This window comes from Leopardus geoffroyi, chromosome D2 (genome assembly GCF_018350155.1).
Source record: "Leopardus geoffroyi isolate Oge1 chromosome D2, O.geoffroyi_Oge1_pat1.0, whole genome shotgun sequence".
NCBI lineage: Eukaryota > Metazoa > Chordata > Mammalia > Carnivora > Felidae > Leopardus > Leopardus geoffroyi.
The window spans coordinates 55,200,520-55,226,364 of NC_059334.1; the positions used below are offsets into that span (position 1 = coordinate 55,200,520).

General features: G+C 47.5%; 1 protein-coding gene across 1 annotated transcript in view; it reads right to left on the reverse strand.

Annotated features, from left to right (window-relative positions):
* The window catches only part of PDLIM1 (PDZ and LIM domain 1), a 48,580-nt gene extending 34,644 nt beyond the window's left edge, over positions 1–13,936 (reverse strand). The window contains exon 1 of the mRNA XM_045438287.1: positions 13,712–13,936. Within this exon, the coding sequence (XP_045294243.1) occupies positions 13,712–13,807 (96 nt within the window). The 5' untranslated portion in view covers positions 13,808–13,936. The remainder of the gene's footprint in view (positions 1–13,711) is intronic.
* Between the last annotated feature and the right edge of the window lie 11,909 nt (positions 13,937–25,845).

Sequence of the window (25,845 nt, forward strand, 5' to 3'; positions counted from 1 at the left end):
TGTGAAATCTGTTAGTGTGAAATCTAATAGCATTAAAGAGACCCCTTAGGATAAAATCCAGAATCACTAACAAGGTCCGTGCAGACCACACTTCCTTCCTCACCTTCATCATACCACTCCCCCCAACTAAGCTCTAGCTACATGGCCTTCCTTAGTTCTCTCCAACCACAGGGCCTTAGCATCTCCTGTAACCTCTGTCCTGATTAACTTAGTCTCTTCCTTCAGGTCACACTTAAATGACCCACTCTCAGAGAGGCCTTCCCTGACCTCCAATCTAAGGTAGATCCCCGCCTTCCTTCTAACACACTGTTTTTCTTCCTCATGACACTTGTCACATAAGATCTGTAAATCTATTTTGTGGGTTTATTGACTTAATGCCTGAGGGCCTACTAAACAGTAAGGTGTGTGAGGGCAGGATTTTGTCTGCCTTTTGTGCTGTGGTATCCTCAGTGCCTGGCATAGTCACTCAATAAATATTTGTCCAATGAATGACTGAATCTAAAATATCTAGTGTTGTTAAATATATAACATGTTGCCTTATTATACCCTTTCATAAATGGCTATTTCAAAAGAAATCAAATAATCATTTCCCTCAATAGCGCTATCCTGGAATGTAACTACCCACAAAACTAAAATGATGAGATGGGGGTGGGGTGGGAAGGGACAGGCTTGAGAAAATGAAAACAGAAGTTTCTTTTTTACTTTAAAATGCTCAGCTTCTAAGAACTCTGGAATTTCCAGCATTGGTTCAAACTGTCTTGTGGGAGAGGCATTTCTGTTAAGTACATCCCGACAGGTCCTGGACAAGCTAGAACCAGTCTTAAGAGTCCCAAGCCTGAGTAACTGGGCCCTGACCACCCCGTTTCCTGGTCTGCTGTTTTTATTTTTTTTTTTTTTTAAAGACAAACTGATGGGAAGCTAAGGGAAATCTCAGAAAGTTACAAGACAACATCATCAGCTGGGACTTGGATGAGATCACACAGAAAACAGATCGCTTTTACTTTTGAAAAAAAAAAATGGATTTAAACAATGCAAAGCCCCTTCACATTCAATCTAGTGTTTGATGACCTCACCACCAACATATGACAATTTCACAAAGGGGCACCTGGGTGGCTCAGTCTGTTAAGCGTCTGACTTTGGCTCAGGTCAAGGTCTCACAGTACACGAGTTCGAGCCCCGCGTCGGGCTCTGTGCTGACAGGTCAGAGCCTGGAGCCTGCTTCAGGTTCTGTGTCTCCCTTTCTCTCTTTGCCCCTCCCCTGCTTTCCCTCTGTCTCTGTCTCTCAAAAATTAATACACCTTAAAAAAAATTTAAAAAAGACAATTTCACAGATAAGGAAATTGAGATTCAGAGAAGCCATGAATGATTCAAGTTCTCACAGCTAAAGGCTTGAGCCTGAACTTGAAAGCACATCCCCTCATTCCAAATTCCATTCCCTTTCTGTTTACCAAGATGCCACAGGAGATGCTCCCAACCTAACTGCCAGAGCCAAAGAGAAACCCAGATTTAAGAAGACTCCTCTGCCTTAGCCTCCTGCACAAGGAACTGGTGTCACAAACTTCCGGGGCGTCTCTGCCCCAGGACAAGCATCTCTGCTGCTCTGTACTGGGCTGGGCCCGGTGACCCCACCCTAGTAAAATACCCAAATCAGAACATGGCACTGGGAGAAGACCCGTGTCTACAACCCTGGTTGGTCTCCATCCTGAATGATGAGCTCCCATCCTCCCGACACTGTTCATCATAATCGTAACAGCCAACAGTTCATACATGCTTCTTATGTGTCAGGCACAGTTTAAGTACCTGGCGAGGGTTAACCTATCAGTGTTCATGCCATGCTAGCAGGTAGCTAACTGGTATTACCTGCATCATTACAGTTGAAGAAATGAAAGAACAGGGGTTAAAGCTATTTGCATGAGGCTACGCAGCTGGTGGGCTCCAGACTCTATCCACTTAACCCCGTATCCCACACCGTCTATTCTAATTTCCTCCTGACCATCAAATTCCATTAGAACCAGCTCACAGTGGAGTCAGCTTCAGCGTCTAACAAAGCAATCCTGTATGCTCCTCCGAAGAAACAGACACATTAGCTCAAGAGACATCCTCAAAAACCCTCTACCAGCTTTCTTCCCCAGAGACCACACAACACCACTCTTGCTTCATGAGAACAAATGGGTTTAGGCACAACCATTTCCATTAATGAACAACCTGCCATTTTCTGCAGAATTCACTTAACGTCTGTCTCACCCGTCAGCCCCCAGGCAGACACTTGGCTCAGAGGTCAAGCCATACAACCACCCTATACTGCAAGGTCCTGATGCATCTTTAAAGCCTTGCTGCTAGACTCCTGAGCTCTTAAGGTTTTTGAGGAGTTTAATTTCACTTCTAAATGGTGCAGAATAGAACTGCGATGGAGCTCTCCCACTTTCTTCAATTTACATCTAAATAACTAAACACAGCTGTTACACAGAACCGAATGTTTTGCATACCCGCTGGCCATAAGTGAAAAGATACCCCTTGCTCCTCTGTGATAATGGCATGTTTCTATTTTATCCCTCCTCTGCTCCCGTCTTCTCTTTCTCGGTCATGCATTCACCAGCCATTCCTTAAGTACATTCTGAAAGAGAGTGTAGCTTGTTGATTAAGCTGTGGCTTCCAGGGGCGCCTGGGTGGCTCAGTCAGTTAAGCTTCAGCTCAGGTCATGATCTCATAATTCGTGAGTTCAAGCCCTGCGTCGGGCTCTGTGCTGTCAGCACAGAGCCTGCTTCGGATCCTTTGTCTCCCTCTCTCTCTGCCCCTTTCCTGCTTGCATGCACATAAACACGTGCACACACACACACACACACAGACACACACACACACTCTCTCTCAAAAATAAGTAAACTTAAAAAAAAAAAAAAAAGATGTGGCTTCTGAAGTCAGACGGTCAGGGTTCAAGTCCTGTCTCTGTCACATGTAAGCTAAGTGTCCTTGGGCAGGATATTTCACCTCTTTTCATCTAGGAGACATGGGTGATAACAGTCCTGACACCAGAAGGCTGTTACAAGGATTACATGAAATCATTCAGGCTGAGCACATGGTCAAGCTCCAGAAATACAAGTTACTGTTTACAGATTCTGGGAACCACACAAGGCACTGGGATGCAGCTGTGAAAAAGATGGTGCATACCATCAAGGAGTTCACAATCTCCTGAGGGAGACGGGCACGTACAACAGCCAGTGGATGCTGTGCTAGACGTAAGCCAGAGGCAACGGGAGCCTAAAGATGGAATCGGGGAAGACTCCCAAGAGGAGGTATTGCTTAAAACTGTGTAAAGGCACTACAGGAGGCAGGAAAGAGCATGCAAGTTACAGGCACAGCATGTGGACTGGCAAAGGGAGAGAAAGGGGATGATGCTGGAGACGTAAACACGGACCAGGCTGTAAGAACCCTGCTGTTTCCTAAAAAGACTGTACTTTGACGAACAATGGAAAACTCGCCAATATTTATATATTGGTAAATTTCACACAAAACTCTACATTCTCAGCTCCTTGTGAGAAATCTGGAAATTCTGGACCTAAACAATCAGCACTGGCTGAGAAGCCTCTGCCCCCTTAGATCAGGCATGAGCTCTCCATTCGGCACAGCCTGCCCCCCCCCCGCCGCCCCCCACCACGCTCTATCGCCCCAGACACAGAAACACGGTACCAGTTGCCACTTATCAGAAAACTCACAGCTCCATGGAGCGTGCACTAACAGACAGAAACCTCCAACCACTCTTGCAGCTACCTAATAGTTTTCTTACTACCTCACCCTCAAGTCAAAACTCATTTATGTTGCCTCCTGACCCCTCATGCAAATGTGTCTGTGTGATCACTGGCTTAGTTTTAAAGCTACATAAAGCAAAATTAAATGTAAAATGCTTTATGGCTAGGATTATGAGACACCCGAGTTGGCTCAGGACACTAATCTATTTTCCCAGCTTAATTATCAAAAGCACTCCATTTCACTTTTAGCAGTGTTCCAGTCTGGATGACAAACTGAATTATTACCCTTTTGACAGAAAGAGTGATTTTAACTAAATAGTCACCAAATAGTTTAAACAGTTCTGATGCAGAGCTTTTTTTCCCTAAGGAAAAAAATTATTTCTATTCAGAAGGTTCTTTCACCTGTGGACAGGAATATAGGGCAATTTCCTGAATGTTCACAGAACACGGTTAACCTTGCCCCTTGCAACTGGTATCTACACCTCAGGCCAGAAATGGAGCCATGTTACCAAGAACTCAGGAAAACTCTGATATTTGCAAGGATGATGCAATTGTTCCCAGGCAGGCCAGTCATCAGATCCCCTGGGGAATCTATACATTTTGTAAAGCTTCCCAGAAAATGTTGATGCTCATCAGGTTTGGAAACATGGGTGTGATTACCCCTTCCCCTAAAGCTCTCTCCCTGAAGTTACAAGGTAAGCAAAAAATACTCAGACCCTAAAATCTTCCTCCAGAAACAACCTCAAGGGCTTACACTCCTATTAAGATACACAAAAGGCCCTTGAAAGAAACATCCATGAGAAGAGTATTTCTCTCTTACTGAAACAGAATAAATATAAATATATACATACCGTGATATATATATATATATATATATATATATATATATATATACACACACATATATATATATACACATATATATATACACACACACACACATGATACATATATGTGCACCACATGCATACATACGTATAGAGGTGCCTGGCTGGCTCAGTCGGTATAGTGTGTGATTCTTGATCTCGGGGTTTTGAGTTCGAGCCCCATGTTGGGTGTAGAGATTATTTAGAAATAAAATCTTTAAATGGGGTGCCTGGGTGGCTCAGTCGGTTAAGTGTCCAACTTCAGCTCAGGACATGATCTTGCCATCCGTGAGTTTGGGCCCCACGTCGGGCTCTGTGCTGACAGCTCAGAGCCTGGAGCCTGCTTCAGATTCTGTGTCTCCCTCTCTCTCTGCCCCTCCCCCACTCACACTCTGCCTCTCAAAAATGAATGTTAAAAAATTTTTTTTGAAGATAAAATCTTTATATACACACACACATACACACGTGTGTGTGTGTGTGTGTATTGCTTCCATCATGCTGGTCAACACCCTTGAAGGTGATATGCAGACTTCATTTTGTAGAAGTAATTTCATTCCAGATGCTGAATCACTCAACATGGTTACTATTTTGCCTTGGCCAGAACCCTTACAGCTCAGTGTGATATGCAATTAGAGAAACCATCTGATTTAAAGGTCTGGCACATCTCTTTCCTCTTCTATGGTCCAATTTTATTTTAAACCGTATGATGTGTGTTATGTTGAAATATTGTAAATGTGTGTTGTAAATCACCTTAAATACTTATGAGTAGGTGAGATAGCATAAATGATATAATTCAGCATTATATAAAAGAAGACTGGAATAAGGAAATTTGGAATTCAAGTTCAGTCTCAGTGCCATGTATCGTTAGGGTCAACCTCCACGGATTTAATGGCTGTATCAAAGTAGGGTATAAATTTAAAAGATTCTGAGGTGGACAACAGAACAGCACCCAGCCCTGCAGTATGCCATTTATTTATTTATTTATTTGTTTGTTTTTGAGAGAGAGAGAAAATATGCATGAGCAGGGGAGGGGCAGAGAGAAAGGGGGACAGAGGATCCGAAGTGGGCTCTGTGCTGACAGGAGAAGCCTGATTTGAACTCACAAACCGTGAGATCATGACTTGAGTCGAAGCTGGGTGCTTAACCGACTGAACCACCCAGGCTTCCCTGCAGTATGCCATTTAGATGTGGAATTTGAACTCTCAAGTCGTACTTTTAACTCAATTTCTTTGTGGGCCCAGGTATGGCCCACACTTTGAAGCTACATTATAGTCACAGAAGCTGTATGAGCTTATACAGGTTCCCCTGAAAATCCTCAAGAAAGTTTCAAAATGTTACACTGTAACCATTTTCTCAACAAAATGAGGCAACAGAGTAGGGTTTGGGTGCTTGTAGATGAGTTGGGCCTTAATTCAGCTTTACTTCATGGTTAGTGTGAAGGAAGCTATTACACTGAGGAAGGACAACTCAGAGACTGCTCTCCTAGTCTGAAAGACCAAACACTATTTCTTAGATAGGAATAAAATTAAAAAGGAGTTAAAAAAAAATAGAACACCCTAATTTATCAAGAAATCACCGAATCTCACAAACAAGGCTTTATGAACCCCATGTGTTTCTAAATCGCTCCAATAATTACCATCCATAACCCAAAGCCCAACCATCGACTAACCACATGACCTTGGGCAAGGTGCTCTCTAATAGCTCAGTTTCTTTACTTATCAAATGGAATTTATAATAGCAGCAACCTCATTAGTTTGTTGGGAGGATTAAATGACATCACAGGTGTCAAAAGTTTAGAACAATGTCTGGCCTATAATAAGCACTCAGTGCACAGATCACCACTGGTATTTATCTAATAGCACTGCGTCCTGATGCCTTCTAGGCGTTCACTATGGTGCTGGCCTCTCTATACACATCACCTTAATCCCCACCACAGTCTTTTGAAGACAATTACTATCATCCCTACCTTACAAGTGAAGACACTGAAGTTTCAGGGGCTATCCCTGCCGAAGGACACAGAGCTAGTAAGTGAACAAGACAGAGTCTGAGCCCAGAGCAGGCTGATTCTGAGACCACATTTCACCATGACATCAAGATGTCTTTAACTTTTGATTTGCTACAGTAAAAATAAGGCAGAAGGTACAAAGCAATGATGTCTACGTGACATGTAAATTACTATGACATGGCACACTGATGTTAAAAATGTTACACGAATAGAGAAAAGTCTGAAAAGTTTTGCAGCAAACTGTCAAGAGTTTATTTACCTCTGGGAAGCAGGACTGGAGAAGGGTGTGGGGAGGGGTCTTAACCTTATGCATTCCACATTGTTACGTTAATTTTTTTATAACAAGCATGAAAGTTTTTTTTTTTAATGTTTATTTATTCTTGAGGGAGAGAGACACAGAGTGTGAGTGGGGGAGGGGCTGAGAGACAGGGAGACACAGATTCCAAAGCAGGATCCAGGCTCAGAGCTGTTGGCACAGAGCCCGATGTGGGGCTTGAACTCACGAGCCATGAGATCATGACCTGAGCTGAAGTCAGACGCTTAACCAACTGAGCCACCCAGATGCCCCAAGCATGAAAGTTTTTATAGAAACTTTTAATTGAAGTGTAACACACATATAGAAGAGTGCACAAATCATAAACACACAGCTGGATAGAGTCTCACACAGAGAGGGCACCCATGAACCCAGCACTAGGTAAAGAAACAGAACTGAACTTCTGAAGGCCCCTCCTACCGCCTTCCCATTGCTAACCTGACCCTGACTCCTAACACCCTGGATTAATTTTGCCTAATTTTACATAACTGAAATCACATAGTATTTTCCCTTTTACATGTTTCCTTCATGTCATTGTGCAGAGTTGCAATTCGTGCAACTGCCGGTGGTGTTTAATGTCCTCTAACTCTACTACTAGTTGTTTATCCATCCTATTGTTGTTAGACACTGGAATTATTCAAGTTTGGGGCTACCGTGAATAGTGCTGCGTTGAAAACTCTTGACGTGTCTTGCTGCCCATGTGGACACAATTCTATGGAGTATTTAACTATCAGAATTATTGGTCATAGGGTATGGGTATGGGTTCAGCTTCAGAAGCATGAGTGTTTTTTACAATTCATTTAAAAAAGAAATGGATGTTGGGGCGCCTGGGTGGCTCAGTCGGTTGAGCAACCGACTTTGGCTCAGGTCATGATCTCGCGTTCGTGGGTCCGAGCCCCGCATCGGGCTCTGTGCTCGGGGCCTGGAGCCTGCTTTGGATTCTGTGTCTCCCTCCCTCTCTGCTCCTCCCTCACTCAAGCTCTGTCTCTGTCTCTCAAAAATAAAACGGAACATTAAAAAAAAAAAATTAAAAAAAAAAAAGAAATGGATGTAAAACCTTGTGGCCCTATCTGAATTTAATCTATCCGTATGCATTTCAGACATCTTTATCTTCTGTAGGTCATACCTGTGTCCTTACGGTCTCACGTGGTAATATGAGTAGTCCAATCTATAAAAACTGGGCTCTCAGTCCTTGGTCAAGAACCCGGGCTCCTTCAAGACCATAGTGTTCTTCAGGAAATCATTTCAAAGGTTTATGGAATTTGCCCAGAAGGCAGTGTACCACGTACGTGAAAGCACACCGCAGGCCTCAATTACGGAGGAGCATTCCAGTTCGCCCACGATGAGGCTAACGACATCGACAATCACACAGGGTGCTAAGTGCCATACAGAAATAACCTTTTTCTCCCTTAGGCTTTCATGGGTATGTTTCATTTTGGCCTTGGCGTGGCTGCCACTTTCCAGGCCCATGAGTGGCTGAGCAACGTGGATCTGTTTATCCCTAGTCATCTTCATTTGACACAAAAACTGCCCCCAAATCCCCTCCTACCCACCCTGGCAGGCTTCTCTCTAATCCTTCAAATCCTCTGTGCTTCTGTTCTCCACTGGCCACGTGGTCATGGAATCCCACAGCTGGACTGTCAATTCTCGCAGGTGGGGCCATGGCTTCTGGCTTTTCCGGGGATTAGGGAGGGGAAGTGCTGGTCTCTGGGATGCTCTGAGCTCCAGGAGCACCTGGGCTAAGGCCACAAAACAGTTAAGGTCACCACGGTCAACTCTCATGGGTATGATAGGCTCTGGGGTGAGGAGCCCAGGAGGGTCCTCCCTACCCCTTTGTACCTGTACCACCATTAGCACTTCTTGGAGCTGAGTTATGTGCCAAGATTCCCACCAATGAAATATTGGCAGGGATCATCTAGAGGCAGAACACAAAGCTAGCCTGGGAGCCAGTCTGCCTCGTTTCAAATCCCAGCTTTGCAATTTACTGCCAGACCGTCCTGTGTCTCTGTGTCATGGGTTGTGGGGAACACAGAAGATAATGCAAGTGCACACCTAGCACAGAGTGGGCATTCAAGAAACGTTAGCCGCTGTTAAAATGATTATTATGAGATAGAGACTAAGGCTGTGGGCTTTGAAGCCAGACCAATCTCATGATTAACACAAGAGTCATCTGAACACAGATAATCACGGATGAATAACACAACACAGAATCATCTGAAAACACTTCTGAATTCAGAATACATTTTCTTAATCAACTCATAGTTGAAGGTACAACCAATACCATACTGCCTAAAGCTGAAACATTTCTTAACAGCGAAGAAGCAGGCCCTCGTGTTCAAAGGGTACAAAACCAGTGGGTTTGCTGGTTTGTTATTTTATCTTTACGGATAACTGAACCACAGAGAAAGTGAACAATGTGCCCAGGATCACCCAGTGTGGTGCTCAGGACTGGAGAGGAGCTCAGCCTGAGTCTCCGCCCTGGACATGTTACCAGGTACCATACAGACGTTCTGGCAGTTTTCCCCAGGCTTTCCTGAGACACACTGGAAGTCAAATCATCCTCTAAAAATTGATTTTCTGACATAGCCACTTTTGCTCATTTTTAACCAATTTCTACCCTCTTCTTTACAAGGAAGCAGTTCAGTCAATGTAAAATTATGTAAATTCAAACAAATTACCTAAAGCAAAGCTCTCTGTGGAACAATGGGGTGGCATCCTCGGGAAGGAGCCGCCAGTCCCTGCTCTCTGCACAAAAGCAACTGCTTGGTGCTTTTCCCAGTCCTGATGAGCCAAGGAGAGTGTGACCTCAGCGGTTAGGTGATAATCTCCTCTTGGTCCTTTGCCGCGCTACAATACCTGAACGTCATTCTTCTCCCCCTCTCCTCTTTAAAGACAAATCCTGGCATGCAGAAGGTTGGGCAAGGGCAGAGTATTTGATCAGAAGGTCCCAACACCGCTTGGTGAATTTCCTGCCAGTAGGCTCAAGCATTCGCTTAAGTGCTATTCCAGGGGCACCTGGCGGGCTCAGTCAGAGCATGTGACTGACTCTTGACCTCAGGGTTGTCAATCTGAGTCCCACCCTGGGCGTAGAGATTACTTAAAAAAAAAAAAAAAAAAAAATTATTGAAAGCACTTAAGTGCTTTTCCCTTTGACCCTCTTCCTCCTCTCTCCTTCGATCAACCATGGTCAGCTGGAGCAGCTAATATTTCCCAGGTGAGGAGGGGTGCAGGGCAAGGGCTATTAAAATATAGTGAGCCTTTATGGACACTTCTTGCCTTTCACAATTTGACAGGCCCTGCTCTTTCGACCCTTAGGACATGATGTAAATCTACTTCAGTCTGAAAAGAACACTCCTAAAAATCAGAAAAGACCCTCTGGCTACCAAGTATCCATCATTGAGCTTCCTTTAGGACACCCGAGCAAAGGGTACAGCATTCCCCATAGAACCACACTGCTCTTAGCAAAGGCTTACTCAAGAGGCAAATAACAGCTCCTCCCACCAAGAGCACCCCCTTATCTCTGGCCCCACCCTTTCCTGTCTTTTGTCAGTTGCTGGGACAGAAAAACAGTCAACATAAATTGGGCAGCAATTTCGGTCTGGGTGTGGATTCTCTGAAGGCTTCCCTTGAAAGCAACTAGAGGAAATAAGATATTGATATGGGGGGAAAAAAAAAAACCTTAAGGAGAGACAACTGTAGATTTGGAGCAGGAAGTGACAGAGAAAAAAATCTCAGAGGACGGAGGCAAATATGTGGCTAGATCATCACGGAGTCCACAGTAGGGGCCTTGGGGTAGAAACTGGGAAGAGGAAGCAAGTTGGTTCATGCCCGTTTAAAGATGAAAACCTGGATTGAAATTTTAAGTTTATCACAATAATACAAATAAACAATGAGGAGTAAAAGAACTACACACACAATGTGTTCTGTATGATTCCGCTCAGAAACAGGTAAACTTAAGCTATGGTGTTCAGGAAACATATTTAGGTGGTAAAACTATAAAGAAAAAAAAACAAGGAGGTGATTACCATATGTCAAGATAGGATTATGTCTGGTGCACTTCTGGAGCGCAGGCAATGTTCTAGTTCTTGTCCTGAGTGGGGGACTATACAGGTATTTACTTTATAATTGTTTCCAATGCATTTATATTTTATGACTTTTTTTTATTACAAAAAAGAAAAAGAACCCCTTTCAAGCATGCAAGATTACAGTTATGTCCGGAAGCGTTAGTAGCTTCACAAAAGACTGGAGCCAATACCAGAATAATTCACGCCAGAGAAAGCAAACGCATTTATTCAAATGAAAGGTGCTCCTCTCCTGGCCTAATTTTGTGGTTTGCTTTGGCGTGGAGACTCAAAGTCTATGTGTATAAAACCATACCAGCAAAGTGTGTCTGCCCCAGATGATAAAAGTAGTGCACCTGCCGGCCAGCCAGAAGGCGTGTGTCTCTGTCAGTGCTTACACCTCCCCTCTCCTGTTCCCTGAGCACTCTCACGCTCCTCAACGGGCAGCCAACGGTTGGGGTTACCCCCATCTCAGAGACAAAAATGTAAGAAGGCTCACCGCCAGGTACAACTCAAGTAAGAAGTAGAAACCAGACCACCGTAAGATCTCAGACGACCACCTCAGGGCCCCTTGAGGACGACTTTCTCATCCCCAGGAGGTGAGGAGACACATCTTTTATCCCACGTAGAAATAATGACACGAAGAAACAACTGTATAACGGAGAGCATGAGAACGTCCCCTCTTCTGCGTCACTGTCACTTGTCAAAGCCACTGCCAAGGGCATTATAAAGATTAGCTTCCCTCACTAGACCATGGACACCTTGAAAGTGGAGCTGTGTCCTCTCACAGCTGGGACCCCAAGGCTTTGCACAGTATAAGCTCGTTAAACATAAACGAGCTCATAAACAAATGAATAAATACATGAAGGTACAAACCCATGAATTTAGTGTTGTGGTTTCCATGCCACATAGTCATTCCTGCACAGTGCCACTTGCACTTTTTTAAAGCAGTTAAAATGACAGGAAGTAACTGCCCTTTTAACAGATTGGCAATATAGCCTCCACTTCTTAAAAAAAGGTTTCATGCCATATATAAATTCAGAAGTGGAAAGGGCTGACAGGTTAATTATAGACACAAAGGGCAAGGACAAATGGACTATGAGGTAAGCGAGTCTAAATGTGCCTTCCCAGGACAAGCATTTATTAATAAGCCTGCAAACACTGACTGGGTAGTCAGGTTCAGCTCTGTGCCAGGCTTGGGGGCAGGGGTCTAGATTAGGAGAAGGCGCAGTTTCTACACTTGAGGAATTTGGCTGGTATCTGAGAAGACAGCATGTACCTGTAAGAATAATAAAAGAAGTCCCCTCAGGATAGCAGGTGGAACAAAGGGGGAACAGGGCCTAAGATCTGAGTCACCTGCCCCTTTAGGGGATGGGATAGTCAGAGAAGACCTCACTGGGCTAGACCTACCTGGAAGGAAATATGGCCGGGACAGTGATTGGCAGAGAATCCAAGAAGAGGCCCCCCAATTCTTTGCCTTCGGCACCCCCCACCATATTCCTTCAGCCGCTGGAGGCAGGGATTTAAGTAAAAACAAACAAACAAAACACCCACAGGGATCTTCCCTTCCCTCTCCATCCTCCCACAAAGAACAAAGGGATGTTCAGATGACTGGGAAGGCAAGTTTAGGGTCAGCTTCAGCAAGCAGATGGCCCCCAAAATGGAATACCAGGCCTCTAGGCAGGGTGTTAACACCAGGGAATGCTTTTTGCTCCCCTTTGTCATTTATTGGAAAAGATTTATTGGCTGCCTTTTAGATGCAGGCAGTGAATAGGGCAACTCCCACTGGGACATTACAGTTAGTCCAGACTAGAAGACCTAAGCCTGGGCCTCCAAACCCTGAGTCTGAGTCTCCCTGGGGTTTCTGCTTTATTCCAGGGTAATGGGCCTGGTGGTCTCCCATTACACCTGGGCCTTCCCAAAGAAAGGCTCCTCTAAGAAGCTTTCAAGCAGCATTCCCCCTCCACGCAAAGTGAAAACTCCTCCCCACCCAGTATCCCTGGGCAAAAGTGGCTGTTCGGTTGATAACCTGGGAACGGCAGGAAGAAATAAGGCATGGCCATCTCCCACAGGAGGAGGGGAATGTCCAAGAGGGTTTATCTGGGCTTGCTTGTTTCCAAAATCCGGTACTTTCTCCAAAAGGTAGGAACGAGGTGAAGACCTGGCCACGGAGTTAAGTCCAAAGAGTGGAAAACCAGTTGTTTCAGAAATTCATCACACCTGCCCCGGGTAAACTTCCCACCTACTCCACCTCACTTCCAGGTCTTTCCAGCTGCTTCCAATCTACTTTCAGCCACTCGGGCGACTTGTGAAGAACTGGGACGGGATACCTGCCAGCGTGAGGTAGCTGCGGGGACTCTCACGCCCTCGCGCGTGGACAAGGCGCGCCCACACGCCGGGCCGCGCTTCGGTGGCGAAAGAACGAAAACTGCCCCCTCTCTGGCGCGCGCTGACACCGGCAGTGCGCGCCCGGCCGCCGCCCGTTCGCCTCGCCCGGGAGCGCAGCGGCGGGGAAGGGGCGGAGGCCCCAGGCGCACGGGGAGCGCTTGGCGCGAGGCGCACCTGGATGCGACCGGCCGTGCTAGCTCGGGCCCGGGCTCCCTAACATTGGTCTCCAGGCAGAGCGACCGCGGGACCGCGGACCCCCTCCCCCAGATCCCCTCCCGGTCCGCCGCTCCCCAGCTGGGTGCTCCCGGCTCCCTGAGCGTCCCGAGCGCTCTTACCCGGGAAACGGTCAGGGGTTGCTCGAAGTCCTTGCCCCCCACGAGGCGGAAGCCCCATGGTCCCGGGCCCTGGAGGACTATCTGCTGGCTGGTCATGGCGGGGCGACCCGAGGGCACAGACGGTGCAGGACGCGGTGCGCTGGGCTCCCGGCAGCTGTCGGAGAAAGAGCGCGCGGCGCGGGCCCAGGGAGCCTGGGGCGGCCGTGAGGAGGGAGCGCGCGGGGGTGGGGGCGCGCGGGGGCGGAGACGGCCCCGCCCCGGCGCCCCGCCCCGCCCGGCCCGCGGCCGCTCCCCGCCCAGCGCGCCCGCCTGGGGAGCCCCGAGGCGGGTCGGGGGGTCCGGGTTCTCCGCAGCCCCGCCCCAGCAGCGTCTCCCGCCCGCCCGCCCCCCCTCTCCCCCGCGCAGGCCGCCGCCGCTCCCAGCCCCGCCGGGGGTGCTAGGTGCGAGCCAAGCAGGTTCCGACACACACACCGCGCCGGAGACAAAGCCGGGCTCGGCGCTTTCGAAAATGAGTTTGGAAGTGCTGTGCTAACTCAGCCCTCAGAGGTCCACTGCATTTTCACCTTTGCTTCTCGTGAATGCTAATGATGTTTAAAAGGTGCTTTCGAATGATCTCATGGGATGCGCTGGGGCAGTCAGGGCGTTTAACCCCGTTTTACAGATGAACTAAGTGAGCCGGCCTTAAGTTAGAAGGCTCGCCCGAGGCCACACCGCTGGTCAGTGATGTAACCGTAACCCCGCCCGGGCTCCCCGTGCTGCAGAAGCTCACACTGGAACTTTCCTAATGCTAATGAGACCATCGCACGATGTTGTGACTGGACTTCACAACCTTCCTAGAAACCTTTCCTCCAGACGGGAGTTCGGAGTTCGAGTTCGCCGTAGGTTCTGACCTTCATTTCAGACGTCAAGTCCGGGGTGGGCCAAGGGCTAAGCGCGTGGAGAGAGCCCTAAGTTGAGGACAAAAACTTGAGTTCCCAGCCTGCTACCTGCCTTGTAACTGGGCTCCCTGCCACCCTGGCCTTTCAGTGCATTCTCCATGCCAGACCAGACCAGGTTCCCCGCTGTCCGCTGGGTCTGCACTCTAAGTAAGGCTGAAGTCCAAACGCTTATCAGGCCACCCACAGAATAACCCAACTCCCTGTCTGACCTTATATCCTCCTACTGTCCCCCCACCCCTACCCCACACTGGCCCTGCTCCTGCCTCAGGGCCTCACAGCAGGGCCTCTGTCTAGAATTCTCTTCTCCAGCCATCCATGGCCTTCTCTTTGTTCAGATGTCATCATACAGGCCATTGCTGAGTGCACTCAATTTCAAACCCTCTCTCCAGGGGCGCCTGGGTGGCTCAGTCAGTTAAGCCTTTGACTTTGGTTCCCGTCATGATCAGTGGGTTCGAGCCCCACATCATCAGCTCTGTGCTGACAGCTCAGAGCCTGGAGCCTACTTCTGATTCTGTCCCTCTCCCGCTCACCCTCTGTCTCTCAAAAATGAATAAATGTTAAGAAATCTAGAACCTTCTCTCTAGACTGCCCTCTTACCTTCCCTATTTTATCTTTCTCCATTGTATTTATCACCATCTGACATATAGTTAATATTTTACTTATTGTTTGTCCCATCCCCACCTCTAACCATTAGTTCCCAGAGGGGAGCTAATTCGATCACTGCTGTATCCCAGTGCTTAGAATAGTGCCTGGCATGTAGTATGTAAGGAATGCAATTCACTGGCCACCCTTATGACCACCTTGCCTCCCTGGGCCCAGGTTCTTCATCGATTTCTTGGTGCTCATTCGTACTGGCACTTGGGCCCCAGCACAGTGCTTGGCACACAGCACATGCTGTATGCATTTGTTAAAAGCAGAGCTCTGTCTCTGTGACCCTGGCATACTTACCAAGGAGCACTGTGCACAGATTTGCATATAAACAAATACTTTATTTGTCCAATTGTGTCACAGCACAAATGCATATACCTCGAATTGGTTGCTCAAAGTGGATCTATGTTATCTCTACATCCCTTACAGCCCCCTCCCCCCCCCGCCAGCAATCTGACATTCTTCCTTGAATCTGAGAAAAAAGGAATGGAGTTACAGCCAGGAACCAGCCACCTGCTTCATCGAAGCCAAACATATACCCTCTTCAATTAGTTTCTGTGGATTAGAAAACATGTTAGTGTTTCAAGTCCCTGCAGAATTTGGGGGAATCATTAAATTCTGAGTCTGCCTTTAGATGTGCAGTAGTTTTGAATATTTTGTGTTCTAGGAGGAGAAAAAGGTTGAAAAGCCACAGCCTCTGTGTTCCCCAAGAGCAGGGGGGCTGCCTCTCATTCTTCCCAGGTGTCCCACTGGCATGAACCTGATACATGGTAGGTGCCAATGAGTGCTTATTGCATGCAATATTCTTTACAAATATGGGGCCCTAGTACTGCTGTGAGGTCATCCAAGTCCACAGCTGCTGTTAAATGTTAAATGTTCTTGGTTGTTAAATGTTCTTGGTTGCGGTCCGGCTTTCCACAGCAAGAGCTATGAAACAGTCAACGCTTTGACCCAGTCATCCCCTTTCTGGGCACTGATTCCAAGGACATAATTTCAAAGGAGAAAAAAGCTATATGTACAAAGATATTTATAGCTGCATTATTTATAATGACGAAAAACTGGAATCGAGCAGTAACAGAGAAGTGGCTAAATATGGTATGGCCGTGAGGGAATAGTACACAGCATGAACATGAAAACAGTGAAGGGTACGAGGAGGCAGGGGATGTGCTTTCAAAATACATAAAAAAGAGTTTACAAAATTATGTGTAAACCCAATGATATTATTTATAAACAAAATTATTTGTTAATTTGATGTTAAAAAATAAAAATGATGCCTACCTGCTATCAAAAATTAGGAGAGGGGTGCCTGGGTGGCTGAGTAGTTTGAGTGTCCAACTCTTGGTTTTGGCTCAGGTCATGATCTCACTGTTCATGGGATCAAGACCCGTGTGGGGCTCCGTGTGCTGACAGTGTGAAGCCTGCTTGGGATTCTCTCTCTCTCTCTCTCTCTCTATGCCCCTCCCCTGCTCACTCTCTCTCTCTCTCTCTCAAATAAATAAGCATTAAAAAAAAATTCTCTCTCTCTTCCTCTGCCTCTCCCCCACGTGCATGCTCTCTCTCTCTCTCTCTCTCTCTCAAAACACAGTCCTTAGATGGATGGAGACTAAATGCTAGTGTTTTGGGGTGGAGGGTAGGCACCTCATCTTCTATCTAGAAGCTAGCTCTGAGATGGGCACACAACTTGTACTCAGAAAATACCCAGTGATTGACAGCTCTGACCCCTTGCAAATGCAAGCAACCTTGTCTTAAACACTGTTACTTTTTTATCTATACTCTCCAGGTCCCTCAGACCCTAGACTCAAGCCGAGTACTAAGGGAATGCCCTTAAGCAACCTCTCTGAAGTTCAGTTGTCTTATTGTTATTATTATAATGCATTCCATAAAAGTTTATTGACCTAAACAGCCTTCATCAATCAAATTTTTGGGCGTGGGCGGGTGGGGGGACTTGCAGGAGAATTCAGGAGAAGTGGGAAGCAAGGAGGGTAGGAAAAAGTGGTCCAGAAAATCAGGGGGGACAGTGGGCCTTCCCAGCTCTCAATTTTACAGTGTGGACAGGGTGGAAGGTGACTGCTGGTGGGTTCCTCCAGCAAGGCTTCTTGCAGATGGAGCGAACACAACGCCCCCCCCCCCACCCCCCATTCCTCCACTCCCCAGCGAGCCATTGCCAGGACCCTCCAGAGCCACTGTGCTGAGACTTGGCTTCCTGGAACAACAGCTCCAGTTCTTAAGGACAGGGAGTCCAGGCTGGGCTAGGCTTGAACTATAGTTTTATTTAATCTCCAGGACAAGTCCTGTACTTGTGACCGCAGAGCCCCCATTCCTGGAGATCGCCGCTAGGACCCCTCCCCTGGGCCTAGACTCTACCCCTAAGGGGGATCTGAGCCCCGCTGGCCCAGAGAGAGTGCGGGCGCGGGGTCGCAGCGGCTCTCAACTCCCCAAACGGGTGCAACTGCCCCAGCCAAATCACACCCGAGCGAGCGACTGACTTCCTTCTCTTTTCTTTAAAAAGAACTGAAACTCAAGCTCACAGTCTTGAAAAACAAAGGCATCTCTCCCTGCCTAGTCCTATCCCACCAGTCTAGACCCCGTTGGTCCCCAGCCCCGCTCCCAGGGTCGGCGCGTCCTTCACTGGGATCCACGCGCGGCTCCTCCCCGTGCGGATCCAGGACGGCGGCCCGGCGTGGTGCCCCCGGCTGTGCCACGGACCCGACAGCGAATGGACTCCCAATTCTTGCTTTTCTCCCACTTCCTGCTCCAGCCGACAGGGAAATCCTGAAGTGGCCTCTTGGGATTGGGCGCCTCTCAGATTCCGTTCGGCACCGAGCATGCTCCGTGGTGTCTCAGGCCGTAAAGACACCTAAGCAGTGGACCTGGCCTCCGGCCTGGTGAGGATGTGGACAGATGAGCTAGTGGTGCAGGTTGGCCCTGCCCAGAGCTGACCAGAGCTATTTTGTCCACCTGCCTCCTGGCTCCCTTGACAGGTGGCACAAAAGTTATCAAAGGTAGAGAGGCCTGGACCACTGCTATTTCTCAATCATCCCTGCTTATTAAAAGAGGAGTGCCTCTGTTAAGCAAGTGTCTGACTTCCGCTCAGGTCATGATCTCAGGGTTCATGGGTTCGAGCCCAGAATCAGGCTCTCTGCTGTCAATGCAGAGCCCACTTCAGATCCTGTATCTCCTTCTCTCTCTCTGCACCTCCCCCCTTCTCTCTCAAAAATAAATAAACTTTAAAAAAAAAAATAAAAGAAGAAGAGATTGCAAACCTGGATCATAGAGTAATGCGTATTAAATGTTTATATTGAAGAAGTTAAGAAGACAATGTCATATAATTGTGTTGTTCACAAGATAATTAATAGATTAGGGGCGCCTGGGTGGCGCAGTCGGTTGAGCGTCCGACTTCAGCCAGGTCACGATCTCGCGGTCCGTGAGTTCGAGCCCCGCGTCAGGCTCTGGGCTGATGGCTTGGAGCCTGTTTCCGATTCTGTGTCTCCCTCTCTCTCTGCCCCTCCCCCATTCATGCTCTGTCTCTCTCTGTCCCCCCAAAAAGTGAATAAACGTTGAAAAAAAATTAAAAAAAAAATAAAATAAAATAAAGATAATTAATAGATTAATAAACAATGTAATTTGTCTGCTAATGGGACCTGAATTTAAAGTTGTGTGATGAACATATTTCATTGCTGACATTCTATTTCTGTGGCTTTATATGTAACCTCATCTAGAGAAACTTCGAAAGTCTAAATTTGAGTCTTTAGCTCACCTGGAGTCACCCTTTGGCTGCTTCCCCTAACGGGGGAAGGTGGCTTGGGGTCAGTTACCCAACAGACCCTAGCCCAATACCCAGACAATGAACATTGCCTCATTACTAAACAGTGACTATGAGTCAGAGTGTGCTAGAACTTGACATCCATTGTTGCATTTCATCTGGACAAGAGCCCAGAGAAGCGTCACGATGCCCTTATTACCAGAGGGAGCAGAGGCATGGAGCCACCGCCCTGGACCCCTGGACCCCCTTCGTGGAAGGACTTGTTCCAGCTCCTGGGAGGGGGACAGCTCAGGCTTCCCACCCCTTCAAGGAGTGCCTCCAACTGTGGAGAGCAGCCTTGCCCAAGGGCATGCCCTTCCCCAGGCTGCCTGTATCCCATGACTGGTCTAGGTGGGGACAAAGAAGTGACCATTTGGGCCCACGGTGGGACAAGTTGGCTGGGTCGTATTGGCCCCAGAGTTCCCTGTGGAATAGGTCAAGCCCGACAGGCCTATGTGGCAGCTCAACTTCCCTCTCTGCCCAATCCAGTCTCCTCCCTACTCCCTTCTGCAGACATGGAGCCCGAGGGCACTCCTTAATAAACATCCTGCATGCTTCACTCTGTCTCTGGGACCAGGGAACCCAGCCTGCAACAAGCCCAGACAGGTTAAGAGATTTTCCTAAAATCACTCAGCAACCAAGTAACAGGGCAAAGTCTGAGCTGGGGAAGCATAGGAAGAGCGGTAGGGTCTGAAGAGCTTTGTAATAGAAGAGGGAGGGGCAGGTGGTTATTCAGAGTTTCCTACGATTCCAGAAAGACCCCTCAGGCCCACAATTCATGGAGGTCCCAAGGACCAGATCTTCCCACTTCACTGGCATGCACACCCACAGCCCTAGTGCCAGCAACTCAACTCGACTAGATCCTTCAGGAATGGTTTTTTGGACTTCCTCCTTGGAGGATGTGGAACCTGCAAAAAGCTTTAAAAGTATGAGCACATATGGAAGCAGAGAGGCCATACCAGGTGGCAGAAACAGGACAAGGTAGTAGGAAAGGCAGAGGATGGTCTGCTGGAGTGACCTTATGGGATGACAGGCAGGCTGTAAAGTTCTGTGGGGAGGGCTCTGAATGCCAGGGATCTGATGTGGTGTGCAGTGGGGACAGGCAAAGGCACTCCCTTAGCCTCATCTCATTCCATCCATTCTCTCTCTCTCTCTCTGACATCCTCCCTCAAATCCATTTCCTTTTGGGGCTGGCCTGTGCTGCTGGCCTGGTCTGGCCGTGGCTGATACTGAAACCAACTATTTATAGCATTTGAGGACAGATGGAGTGGCAGGCCAGTTTCCATGACGCCAGGGCTCCTTGAGGGTAGCTTCCTCCCCGCTCGGTCCCCACCGCCCCCACTGGGTCTGTCTCCTCTTCTATTACCTCTAGCTCTCTACTCTCATGTGGTCATTCCTTGGGAAGCAAAGGGGGAGGGGGTGCTGCATGAGAACAGAACTGAAGGCCAGCGGGCGAAGGTGATGCCACCACCCGTCCCCTTACTCCCTGCGTTAGATCACAGTCCAGGCTGAGGAGAGGTCCCAGCCATCACCACAGGATGATGCGGGCCTGGGCTCTTCCACTCTCAAGCCTAACCACCTAGCTTCTGCCTTCACCTCCCACCTGCTGACGGCCTGAGGTTATAAATCCCTTAGAGCTGATGTAACCTACAGGGGTCTGGAGGTCAAAGAGGTCAGAAAAAAATTAAGGGGAGAGAGTGAAGACAACAGCGCTCCTAGCCAGAGGGTAGCTCCTATTCTGGAAGCACCGTAGAAAGAGAGTTCTGCCATTTGTCAGCTGTGACAGTTTGGCAAATCATGCAGCCTGTTGTTTCCTTCTTCTCTTTTAGTCAACAACCACTTACCGGACACTTATCATTTGCTACAGGCTGTTCTCTGTGCTAGAAAATCAACAGCAAACCAAATGGACACAAATTTTCTCCCTGGTGGGGCTTACATTTCAGTGTGATGGACAAACAAAACAAGTAAACCATATGGTATGTTTTGTGTATGTATGTTTAGGTAGGTGTGTATGTGTTTAAGTAAGTATATGTATGTATACGTGTATTTGCATGCATATGTGTTCCAGTCAAAAGGGCCTACAAGCAAAGACACTCCAGAGCCATGAGTACACCTGGTATCCTGATCTTGGTTTCTAAATACCACAGGAGGAGGCCAAGACTTCTCAGAGAAATTCTAGAGCAGCAGCAGGGTAGGTACAAGATTAGCCTGGGCTAGCTTGTTACGCAGAGTAAGAAAGTGCTTGAAAAAGTGGTGGGGGCGTGTTCTGGGAGCACAGAAGCCTGCTAAAGGGGCTCTAGCTGGTCACATCTGAGGCAATTTCTTAAAACAATAAGGAATTCTAGCCTATTGGGAAAAGTAAGAAGCTACAAGTCCACACAGTAGATAAATGGATAGACAGAGAAAGGCTGGCAGGATGGCAGGATGGCAGGAAGGAAGAAGGGGCAGGAAAGGTTCTTGCTTACAGTAGACTTTTAAACCCCGTGTAGTAAATGTAGAGGGAACAGCCAGAGTTTGAAAACCATCATTTTGCAGCTATCATAGTAAGGATTAATTTGGGTGTGAATCATCTTTGGATGCAAAGTCAAGTGTGAGAGTGCGATGAGAAGCAGGGTAGGGTGTCTGCATAGTCTTAAAACCTCTCCCAACAGATTGCCTATCAGATATGAAGGGGGAAAAACAACAACAAAAAGACAACAACAAAACTTGGCAAACTCTAACATCATCTTGCCAGAAGATCAAAATTAACATCACCTGTGAGGAGCAAAAGAACACTGTGTGGCTCAGACAATGATATCCTGAGAAGGACACAATATTGCTTATGTAACATTCCCGTCAGGAATGCATAACTTGACTCTAATCACAAGGAAACATCAAACCACCCCCTTTGAAATCTAAAGGGATGGGGAGGTAGTGGGTGGGGTTTAGTGGTTGCCAGCTCCCAAGGAGATGTTTCCAAGGAGAGGGCAGAGGAGAAAAAGTAAATAAATAAAGGGATGGGGGAGGGACTATATTCTTCAAAAAGGGTAATGTCATAAAAGACAAAGTTTGTAGACACATTTCAGATTAGAGGGGAATAAAGAGACAATCTAAATGCAATGTATCTGGGAGGGGAGGGCAAAAAATGGATGCAGATGTGAGATTAGACGAAAGTTCAATGTTCAATTTACAACAATGTTCAAAAGTATCAGTGTCTAAGTAGAGAACTAGGTTGTGGTTGTGTAAGAGAATATCCGTATCTTTAGGAAATTCATGAGAAAGCGTTTAGTGGTAAAGGGCCACATGTATGTATACGTAACTTATCCTCAAATGTTTCAGAAAAAAAATGTGCATGCGTGTGTGTGTCGGGGGTGTAGAGTAAAACTGGGATAAAATGTTAACAATAGGTATATGAGGTAAGGGATATATGGGTGTTCTTTGTATTGTCTTCATTCTTTTTCTGTGATCTTGAACCGATCTCCAAATGAAATGGTTTTTTTTTTTAATTTTTTAATGTTTATTTATTTTTGAGAGACAGAGAGAGAGACAGGGAGGGGCAGAGAAGGAGACACAGAATCCGAAGCAGAACTCACAAGCTGTGAGATCATGACCTGAGCCGAAGACAGATGCCAAACCCCAAACCAACTGAGCCACCCAGGTGCCCCCAAATGCAATGTGTTTTTGTTTGTTTTTTTAAGGAAAAACATATAGGATGATAGATGGTGTTGCAGTCTATGGCGAAAAGTAAACATGGGTTGTAAATGTTAATGATAAAATGATGAAAGTGACGAGGGAGGACTTCTCTAGGAAAGTGATCTGAGTCAAGACCTGAACAGGGGACGTAGATATGTGGGGAAAGCATTCCAGGCGGAGGAAATGGCACAACGATGGGAACCAGCCTGGCACCTTCCTCAGCAGGGGCTGTGGCTGAGCTGAACGCCTGGAGTCCCTGGAGTCGTGGAGATGAGGTCAGAGAAATACCAGCACCTAACCGGGCAGCGCCGCCCGCGTGGGGCATCTGAGAACCACCGAGAGCAAGAGGAAGGTCTGAGGGCTTTGCTGTGGATTAACAAATCTGCCCCTTGTCCCCCACACTCTGCTGTGTTGGAATGAATGGCAGAGCAGGCAGGAGCGGCAGCAGGGGAGCAGGGAGTGGCTTGCTGCAAGAATCCAGCCTAGAGGTGACGACTGGCAACTGGCGCGGGGACCCAGGGTGGGAGCAGAGGAGTCTGGGGGCGATGCTTGGATTCTGGCTGTATTTTCTGGCATTTGCTGACAGATGGGAAGCACGGTGCGGGTGGGAGGTCAAGGATGACTCACATGTTCCGGCCTGAACAGCAGCTAGGAGGATGGAATTGCCATTAACTGAAACGGGGAGGCCTGTGGGAGAGGCAGCTTTGGGGGAACCCTGAGGAATTTGGGTCCGGACATATTTAAGTGGCAGACTTACCCAGTAGGTACTTCTGTGGAGATGTGTAGCAGGCTGTTGTATGTAGGAGTCTGGGGGCCTGAGAGAGGCCCAGGCAAGAGGCAGGCACACAGGGGATTTTTAGGCCGAGGGGATGGATGAGGGCACCGGGGACAGGGACAAGAAGGGGGAGGGCAGGGAATGGGCCTGGGCGCACCGACTGTGAACGCGGGGCCTGGGGAATGAAGAGGAGCAGCCAGAGCAGACCCAGAAGGAGCCACCAGTGAGGCGGGACCAGAACCTAAAGAGAGTGCGACCTGGGAGCCAAGGAGAAAGGAGTATTCAGGTGTGTCTGAAAAGTCCAGGGAGCTGAGAACTGAGAACCGCCCATATGATTCTCGCCGTTAAGGCCCTTGACGGTCCTGATTGCAGAGTTTGTTAGGGTGATGGCAAAATCCCAATTGGAGGGGATTCAAGATGGGAAGGCAGCTGAAGAGCGAAGAGCGGGAGACAGCAGGTATGCATAGCTTTCTGAGGTATTCTGCTGTAAGGGAAGGAGAGAAATGACGTGGTCACTGGAGGAGGAACAGGATAGGAGAGGCTTTTCCTTAAATGGAAGGGGGAGATTGGATCTTTTTTGCAGGGTCATGGAAAGGTTGCTGTATATAAGGGACTTCATTGTTTCTAGGTCAATGGGACCTTCTTGTATTCTTTCCCGGGCCTGATCCTACTCTGGACTGACCCTCTGATGCCCCCTGGATGAAAGCTCAGCCTCCTCTCTGTCCCTTTTATGCAGCAATTCTTGAAAATTCTAGTCTCTCTTCCTGGAGCCCCCTCCCCATCTCCTCTGGCCTGTTTCTCCCACAGGTTCCTGGAAAGTGCCCCCTAGCTGCACACCACCTGCTCTGGCCCAGCCCGTCTCGATCCATGCTCCATGTTAAGGAACCCCACTTCAATTCTTTGGAAACATTTCAAAAATACTAAAGACCGTTCACCTACAATTGGACTCCCAAGCAGAAGGTGATGAGGGCACCTCCAAACCCACAATCATTTTGTGGGTACAAAGCAAGAAGAGGTTTCAGGGAGTGGTACCCGTTGAGGGAGGGCGTAGGATGATGAATTCTTAGTGACAAAGAGGTAAAGACAAATCCAAGAGAAGTGCCAAGGAAGAACTGACAGGTCTTGTCAACCGTTGGGTGGCAATGTGTGTGTGTCAAAAGCCTTAAATATGGTGTGCCCTTTGACCTAGCCATTCCACTTCTAGGAATTTGTCTAGGAAAAAGTAGGCATTTAAGGTACTAAGAGCGTGTAAAAGGTCGTTCACCATCGAGTTGTCCATAATTGCGAAATATTGGAAACACCTTAAGTGTCAAAAATAGATGGCTGCTAGATACACAATGGCACAATTATACCGTGGAATACCATGTAATCATTAAATAAAGACATAGAGGTGAATACGTCTTGTCAAGAAAGGTGTTTATGATAAGTGAGAGGAGCAGGTTATACACACACACATGCGTAGAGCATGAAAGAGGTTATATATATCTCAGTGGTAATAACTAGGTGAGTTCTGTTTTGCTTTGATAACTTTGTGTTGTTTCATTTAAAAAGTAGAAAAAAGTAGGAAAAAAAGTTACCATAGGAAAAATAAAAGGGTAATATTAAAGTTAGGAGAATAGATAAGATTGCCAAGCCACAGATTATAGAAGGGGAAGCTTAGGGAACATTCATAATGAAGTAGTGAAGAGAGGAGGAAAAGCCGAGAAGGAATTCAAAGACACAGTGAGGGGAGAGGCAGGAAGATCTCACGGAGGCCAGGAACAAGTGAGCTTGTGGTCCTTGCTGCTGGTTAGCTACCCAAAGTCATTCCCAGCTCCCTTCCATCTTGCCCACTGCCCTCTGACAGTTTCTTTACAGTGAGGAGTAGCCACGGGATTAGCTCCAGCCAATGAGATGTGGGAAGATGTCTGCTGGGGAGCTTTTTGGAAAGGATTTTTCTTCCCTAATCACACACAGAGAAAACCTGTGTCCTGTGTTGCTGTCTCCTGCCATCAAAGGTGGTTGTATGGGGATATGATGCTTGGAGCTGTCAAGGTGGCCAACTTGTAATCATGAGAGAAAGGCCAGGAGAGTCAGATACACTAACCCAGAGTGTGTCTTCTTTTCTGTGAGATAATGAGACACATCTGTCACATAAGCTGTCACTTTGGGGGCCATCTGCTACTGTAGGTAGAGTCATTCTTTTTTTTTTTTTTTAGTTTATTTATTTATTTTGAGAGAAAGAGAGAGCGAGCAGGGGAGGGTGAGAGAGAGAGAGAGAGAGAGAGAGAGAGAGAATCCTAAGCAGGCTCCGTGCTGT